Source organism: Haliotis rubra, unplaced genomic scaffold (genome assembly GCF_003918875.1).
Source record: "Haliotis rubra isolate DU_JTF1 unplaced genomic scaffold, ASM391887v1 Scf54, whole genome shotgun sequence".
Taxonomy (NCBI): Eukaryota; Metazoa; Mollusca; class Gastropoda; order Lepetellida; family Haliotidae; genus Haliotis; species Haliotis rubra.
Window position 1 is genome coordinate 865,029 of NW_025767235.1, and position 8,530 is coordinate 873,558.

Here is an 8,530-nt window from a genome sequence, read left to right on the forward strand (position 1 = left end):
CCTTTGTGGAGTAAACTGAGACACAATTGATGCTGTAATCCAACTGCTGTCAGTATGTGAAATATGTTAGCCATCAAGCTGATTTTATCAGTTGGAGCCAACAACCAAATAGTACAGTAAACTAGGTTTGTAACAAACACTTATAATGAATGAACTGGCATATATATCAAACTGTATTCGTTGTTGTCCGTGGCGACTTGCTGTTTATTTGAGTCACAATGTGTATAAGGAAGGCCGAGGGCACCCTTAGCAGGAGTCAGGGAGGAATAACCCATGTATACATTCTGTTTGTTGTAGTTTTAGTTTCTGTTTGTTGTAGGGGTGGTGGGGTAGCCTAGTGGTTAAAGCGTTCACTCGTCACGCCAAAGACCCGGGTTCGATTCTCCACATGGATACAATGTGTTAAGCCCACTTCTGGTGTCCCCGTTGTGATATTGCTGGAATATTGCTAAAAGCTGTGTAAAACTAAACTCACTCACTCACTGTTTGTTGCTGTTTTTCAGGACAAAGCGCATGATTGTTGATGTGATAGCATGTCAGCCGGGTGACGATCTGATCCAGGTGCTTGACATCCCATCCAGTGAAACACAGGTAGTGATGATAGCATTGTGTAGTCCGAGTCAAACTTATTTTATTTCATTTGCTGATATTTTAATCAGTAAAATTGTTTCTCTGTTGCAAGGTTGGTCCCGCGGCATAAGTTAGTAATTGCTCAAACACTCTCTTAGGTGATTACCCATAAGGCACTGGTGCTTTTGTGTTCTACAGGAGGAAATCCACCAGGCGCTAGTGAAGAAGCGTGAGATGATCGATCGCAAGATGACGGAGAACAAGGAGAAAGGGAAACTGGTCCGCCATGCTTCCATCCTTGGAGACACCAGGTACGCTGTTGTTCAATCCTCTCTTGACATATGACTGGAACCTATACTGTGTACTTGTACTAAAACTGATGGTTTGTTTTTGACGCTGTAGTAGCCTTGTAGTGCAAAGGGACTGTCTGATCTAGTACCCTGTGGTATAGTGCCCTGTACTGTCTGATCTAGTATCCTGTGGTATAGTGCCCTGTACTGTCTGATCTAGTATCCTGTGGTATAGTGCCCTTTACTGTCTGATCTAGTATCCTGTGGTATAGTGCCCTGTACTGTCTGATCTAGTATCCTGTGGTATAGTGCCCTGTACTGTCTGATCTAGTATCCTGTGGTAAAGTGCCCTGTACTGTCTGATCTAGTATCCTGTGGTATAGTGCCCTGTACTGTCTGATCTAGTACCCTGTGGTATAGTGCCATGTACTGTCTGATCTAGTACCCTGTGGTATAGTGCCCTGTACTGTCTGATCTAGTATCCTGTGGTATAGTGCCCTTTACTGTCTGATCTAGTATCCTGTGGTATAGTGCCCTGTACTGTCTGATCTAGTATCCTGTGGTATAGTGCCCTGTACTGTCTGATTTATTGCAATATAGTGTCTGATTATCTGTCCTGTACTGTCTGATGTAGTGCCCTGTGCAGTTGTTACTGGTATAATCCCCAGTAGTGTCTAAACTAGTACCCAGTGATCAAGTGACCTCTAGTCTCTGATGTAATGCCCCAGTTTCTGTAGTGTCTGATGTAGTTCTCTGCAGTGTCTGATCTAGAACCTTGTGTCTGATCAAGTGCCCTCTAGTCTCTGATGTAGTGCCCCACAATTTCTGTAGTGTCTGATGTAGTGCCCTGCAGTGTCTGTTCTAGTACCTTGTGTTTGATCAAGTGCCCTCTAGTCTCTGATGTCTGATGTAGTGCCCCACAGTTTCTGTAGTGTCTGATATAGTGCCCTTTGATCAAGTGACCTCTAGTCTCTGATGTAGTGCCACAGTTTTTGTAGTGTCTGATGTAGTTCCCTGCAGTGTCTGATATAGTACCTTGTGTCTGATCAAGTGCCCTCTAATCTCTGATGTCTGATGTAGTGCCCCAGTTTCTGTAGTGTCTGATGTAGTGCCCAGCAGTGTCTGATATAGTACCTTGTGTCTGATCAAGTGCCCTCTAATCTCTAATGTCTGATGTAGTGCCCAAGTTTCTGTAGTGTCTGATGTAGTGCCCAGCAGTGTCTGATCTAGTACCTTGTGTCTGATCAAGTGCCATCTAATCTCTGATATAGTGCCCCACAATTTCTGTAGTGTCTGATGTAGTGCCCTGCAGTGTCTGTTCTAGTACCTTGTGTTTGATCAAGTGCCCTCTAGTCTCTGATGTCTGATGTAGTGCCCCACAGTTTCTGTAGTGTCTGATAAAGTGCTGTCTGATGTAGTGCCCCACAGTTTCTGTAGTGTCTGATGTAGTGCTCTGCAGTGTCTGATCTATTACCTTGTGTCTGATGTAGTTCCCTGCAGTGTCTGATCTAGTACCTTGTGTCTGATCAAGTGCCCTCTAGTCTCTGATGTAGTGCCCCACAGTTTCTGTAGTGTCTGATAAAGTGCTGTCTGATGTAGTGCCCCACAGTTTCTGTAGTGTCTGATTTAGTGCCCTGCAGTGTCTGATCTATTACCTTGTGTCTGATGTAGTGCCCTGCAGTGTCTGATCTAGTACCTTGTGTCTGATGTAGTGCCATGCAGTGTCTCATCTAAGCCCTGCCATTTGCAGGTTGCCCTTGGAGAACATGAAGGGAAAGATCAAGAAGAATTTACAGACATTAGAAATAGCAGGGATGGTATCCAAGAAGAACAAATACCAAGAACTGACCAACTCCATCGTACAGGTATGTCATTTGTGGAGTGAACCGTGAAGCTTTAAGGTACAAATACTTCTCTTTTGTGGACTTCCATGACAGACATCACAATGCATGTTTTCAGGATATTCGCAACCAGAGGCGGTATCGCAACAACAGGAAGCAGGAGCTGATGAGACTCAGGACGACGTGCAAGAGTTTAGCAAACAAACGATCATTCTACGAGTCCCAGATTGACTACTACAACCAGTATGTGAAGACATGTCTTGCTAACTTACAACAGAAAGCCAAGTAAGTGATGATTTAAGTCTTTTACCCTTGCCACATTTCTTCTTGTCATGTCAGTGTATTAGAGTGAGTGAGTGAGTTTAGATTTACGTTGCACTCAGCAATATTCCAGCTATATGGCGGCGGCCTGTAAATAATCGAGTCTGGGCCAGACAGTCCAGTGATCAACAGCATGAGCATCGATCTTCACAATATGGAACCGATGACATGTGTCAACCAAGTCAGTGAGCCTGACCACCCGATCCCGTTAGTCGCCTCTTACGAGAAGCATGGGTTACTGAAGATCAGTTCTAGGCCGGATCTTAATGGGTCAGAGTATTAGAAGGAATGATTTAGGTTGTCCTAATGTAAGGGTCAAACATCTGCTTTATGGTTTCTGGCATGTGTTTTATGTAGGGATTAATGACCTGTGATCAACATGTGTCAACAAATGTGTTTCAGGAAGCACAAGAAACCAGGCTTGTTCCGAAAACAGGCGGACAACCAGAAGGTTCATGGGTCAGTGAGTTACAGCGGGGCCAGGCTCTATGAGAAGGGTGTCGTCCTGGAGATACAGGGCCTCCCACAGAATCAGTGAGTATACCACAGCCTAGCAACCAGAAGGTTCATGGGTCAGTGACTTACAGCGGGGCCAGGCTCTATGAGAAGGGTGTCGTCCTGGAGATACAGGGCCTTCCACAGAATCAGTGAGTATACCACAGCCTAGCAACCAGAAGGTTCATGGGTCAGTGACTTACAGCGGGGCCAGGCTCTATGAGAAGGGTATCATCCTGGAGATACAGGGCCTCCCACAGAATCAGTGAGTATACCACAGCCTAGCAACCAGAAGTGTCTGGCTGAGACAGCCTCTCAAAGTACAGCCTCTCAAGGAATATCTAAATACTGGCTGACAGTGTAATTTACTGGTGCTTTTTATTGTTATTGCCTGGGGCGGGCAAGGGCAGGGCAAGGCAGGGCATGGTAGAAGTACACAGGCAGACTGGTTATATTTATATGCTGATGCTTTCCATGCAGATTCAAAAACGTGCTGTTTGAAATCGCCTCAACTGACAACCCTGGTGTGTTTGAGGTGAATGCCAAGTTCATGGGCGTCCAAATGGATAAAGTGGAGCTTGTCTTCCAGGTGAGAATCTGTAGATATCAGCACTGGACTCTCAAAAGAAGAGAAAATTAAGTATAAAACTGATTGGGGGTCCTTATGTTACAAACATTCAGGGCGTCAAATATTTTCCCCTATAAGTCTCAACTCTTAGTTCTATAATGCATCAATTAATGATGATCTGTTTGTTTAATTATCTGTCATCAAATTTTTTCCAGATTGTGTCTTTAACACTAATTGTTTTTCTTCTCATGAAACCTTAAGCTTTCAACAATCTCTCACAGAGAGATGTGTTCCTGTAGTATTTATCTTCTCAATCCCAGCAGGATGTGAGCAGTGAGTAATTGTCAGTTGCCGTTCTTTCAGGACCTGTTGCAGCTGCAGTACGAGGGTGTTGCAGTCATGGTGATGTTCGGCAAGGCCAAGATCAACGTCAACCTCCTCATCTTCCTCCTCAACAGGAAGTTCTACGGCAAACAGTTGGGGAAATAGTCACATGCTGCATGTAACAACTCATTCACCATCAACAAACCTTATTTCATTGTGATCATCCTCTGGACCCTGGAGAAAGGAACTCATTCGGCACTACACACGATTATGGAAAAGGTTGATTTTGTGATAGTGGAGTATTTGTAAACAAACTGTTTTCTGAAGCCGAACTAAGTGTAAAGAACAATGTCTTTCAAGGATCAGGAGCTGTGAAATTGTCACTGGTGTCAAAGAAAACTCGATGTCTCTTGATGAGGCAGATTTATTAGTAGTGACTCGAGCAGTTCATTAATTATCGTTATCTGTGTTTCTGTATAATATTACGACACGTAGCAACCCATACTGTATATCTTGTCCTATCTTCTGACTTGCCACATTCATTACACCAATGGTTTGTTATCATGCATTTGTTAGCTCTGTTGATATATTGCACACAATGTAGATAACCATTATTTCCCAATTGTATGGCTCGAACGTATACATATATATTCCTATTCTTTTATCACCTGCTAAATTATGAAATATATATTATTAGTTTCAAAACACTGCTTTTAATATCGACTTGTTCATATGACAAGCGTCCCTATTTTGTATATGATGTTTCTAGTGCAATACTTCCTTTCAACTGTCCACTGTCTGCTAGCTGCTGACCACAGGTCAGGTAGTTCTGCTCTCTCTTTGATCTGTTTGTTGGAGGCATTTCCCCTGACTGTCTGCTAACTAGTGATCAGAAAGGTCCGGTACTGCTGCAGTCTTTTAGAGTGATCTCCCTTCATCTCAGCAGTCAGTCCAATGGTCTGCCGGTGTACATGAACAGGGCCACTAGTGAACCAGTGTTGTTGGGTGGAGTGCCTGTCATCAGCTTCTGTCATCCTTTCTCATCTGTCATCCTTTCTCTGAACACTGCTTTTGTCATTCTGTATGATACACCACCAGTTCATGCTCATACACCACAATGAAGACCTACATGTTGCGTCTAGAGCTGGAATTGTCTTGCCATTTCCTGAGTTGTATGTATATCTCCATCTTGTTATATAGCATCATAGAGGTGAAATCTACACTGTTGACGTATACAACTTGTGTTATCCAAGAGCAGGGCTATCTCTGGATCTGATTTTATGTCCTTTTGCAACGTTTTACTATATGTCATGTGTTGAATCTCCTATTCTAGTGCTTTAAGTATTTTAAGACAAATGGGACCAAGATTTTACACCATTTTTCCAAATTGATATATTTTGGATGTATATTTTGATAACAAGTTTAGATTGTATTGTGATTTGGAATGGGACCAATATGAAGAGACAGTTTCATGATGATGACAATTTCCACTGCAGCTTGTGTGCTTGACTTGTTCCTGGAGGGCATAATGTTACTGTTTGTTGTTAACTCTGTTTGAAGTCAAGCTCTTTGTTATTTTCTTGAATAAAGATCTTTGCCTTGCAGTAGGTATTGCTAAGTTTGGATGTGGGTGTTTCTCTTCTCTTGCCAGTGTTATGGAGCAATCCAGAATGAGTGATCGACATAATACAGAAACATTCTTACCATTAGTCATTGAAAACTTTCAAAACAAACTATAGATTGTTTTGGGTATGTCATACTTACACTTAATTATTTATAAAGCTTTAAAAAATAAATTAAAATCAAGGTTCTCAGGTTGAATGAAATAACTTGGCTTTTCTTGGTGTTTAGAACCCTCAGAAATTAATCCTTACTTATAAAGAACATACTTCTTATACTAAACAATATTGGCGACCGGGCTGCAAGCGTCAGTTCTCTAAATACGATGCCAGAGAACCAATTGTTTTTGTTTTTTTAAGCTTGAAGCAGTTGTATATATGACACATGGTGCTATTAGACTAGTGGGTCTGTTGATTCCCAAGAGTCTGTTGCTGGCTGACCAGCAATGTGTACCAAAAGTGCATAGACACCCTCGTCCCTTCTGCAGCTGCACTCCGATACCACTACTGCCTTTGTGTGTATATGAGCCACACACAGGATCCCGGTCCTGGAATCTCAGCTGGCTGGACGGCGCTAGTTCATGTGAGGCTAGCAACCCACAGCATCCTAGATCTCTCTATTTCCTGCATTATCTGTGTAGTCACTATATTTATATTATAAGCTATATGTTATTTTAGAAACATGTAGGCTGTTTATGCATTGGAATTATCACAGACAAACGTTTATTGGCTCTTTTGTAATTTATCGGTTCTGTAAACTCAAGCTTAAGTCCATGCTTATATTTTACAGCTGACTTACCACTGTGTATATGACAGACCAGAGCTGCGTGTGGGACACGGTGCCGACACGACCAACACTAGAACATGGTCAGGTGTATACACTTGAACATAGTTTTGTCTAATGTCTAATAATTTTAAGAACATTTGCTGTTAGCAGATTTTAGAAATTTGTTTTATATTTCCTTGTCCAATGTTATTTCATTAAGCAATACAGTCAAATGAAATTTTCAAGGAGTGTTTGTTTTCATTATTGTGCATGGTTGGTGACAAATGTAATCCTTTTACTTCCTTAGTATACATATAAAGTCAGTATTTGACATGAAAATTCATTGAATACAAACTAGTCTGCAGCAAACTGGATCTCAGACCATCACAACTGCATCTGCCACATCCTATAATAACCCCAGTTAAATCACTTGAAATATTATATCATATATGACAAACTTATTTGACAGACAACTGATGAATGAAAATCAGTATTGTTCTACCAGTCTTATTGATATGTGCCACACAGTAATCTGTGTTTTCCTTTGTAATGCTGGCATACAGTTCTCGATTAATTTGGGGTATATTGTTTCATAGTGAAGACAATTTCATGAGAAAATACTTGCGATCCCAAACTTTTTCAATATGAAGATGAATAAATTGCCTGTGATTCAGTGCCATTTAATTTGATAATTCCTTAAAGAAAAACACCCACTTATAGACTATTGAGTCTTCTCTGTACAACTTTGCAGGGAAATGACAAGGGATTCTGCTGTGACTATTTGTTATTCTTAATTGCTGGGAAACTATTTCCTGTCAACTTAAGCACACACAGAAAAGAAATTGTTTTCCTTGCCATGTGCATACACAGTGAATATACTGCATTTGGATCAGTTGATAGCTGACAGTGAAGTATGTGAGACGACAGCCATTACACAGAAATAATGGTTAGGATGTAACAGAGGAAGGATAACCATTGTTTGATATCTGGGAGAGTTACCTTGTTCCACAAAACCATTGTTTGATATCTGGGAGAGTTACCTTGTTCCACAAAACCATTGTTTGATATCTGGGAGAGTTACCTTGTTCCACAAAACCATTGATATCTGGGATACCTTGTTCCACAAAACCATTGTTTGATATCTGGGAGTTACCGTGTTCCACAAAACCATTGTTTGATATCTGGGAGAGTTACCGTGTTCCACAAAACCATTGTTTGATATCTGGGAGAGTTACCTTGTTCCACAAAACCATTGTTTGATATCTGGGAGAGTTACCTTGTTCCACAAAACCATTGTTTGATATCTGGGAGAGAGTTAGCGTGTTCCACAAAACCATTGTTTGATATCTGGGAGAGTTACCTTGTTCCACAAAACCATTGTTTGATATCTGGGAGAGTTACCGTGTTCCACAAAACCATTGTTTGATATCTGGGAGAGTTACCTTGTTCCACAAAACCATTGTTTGATATCTGGGAGAGTTACCTTGTTCCACAAAACCATTGTTTGATATCTGGGAGAGTTACCTTGTTCCACAAAACCATTGTTTGATATCTGGGAGAGTTACCTTGTTCCACAAAACCATTGTTTGATATCTGGGAGAGTTACCTTGTTCCACAAAACCATTGTTTGATATCTGGGAGAGTTACCTTGTTCCACAAAACCATTGTTTGATATCTGGGAGAGTTACCTTGTTACCTTGAGAGGGGCAATGTTCACTTCACAGTGTGACAACAAA

The 8,530-nt window shown here is 41.5% G+C and overlaps 1 protein-coding gene and 1 long non-coding RNA gene across 2 annotated transcripts in view; one reads left to right on the forward strand and one right to left on the reverse strand.

Moving 5' to 3' along the window:
• The window catches only part of LOC124253369 (ras GTPase-activating-like protein IQGAP1), a 168,804-nt gene extending 161,765 nt beyond the window's left edge, over positions 1 to 7,039 (forward strand). The window contains 7 exon segments of the mRNA XM_046687119.1: positions 504 to 591; positions 769 to 881; positions 2,611 to 2,725; positions 2,820 to 2,986; positions 3,425 to 3,556; positions 3,998 to 4,106; positions 4,449 to 7,039. Of these exon segments, the coding sequence (XP_046543075.1) occupies positions 504 to 591; positions 769 to 881; positions 2,611 to 2,725; positions 2,820 to 2,986; positions 3,425 to 3,556; positions 3,998 to 4,106; positions 4,449 to 4,574 (850 nt within the window). The 3' untranslated portion in view covers positions 4,575 to 7,039.
• A 521-nt stretch (positions 7,040 to 7,560) lies between these two features.
• Positions 7,561 to 8,477, reverse strand: LOC124253371. Its single transcript, XR_006892192.1, has 2 exons — positions 8,360 to 8,477; positions 7,561 to 7,875 (listed from the first exon to the last, which is right to left on the reverse strand). It is a non-coding gene; the product is annotated as an uncharacterized LOC124253371 (long non-coding RNA).
• Positions 8,478 to 8,530: the final 53 nt, after the last annotated feature.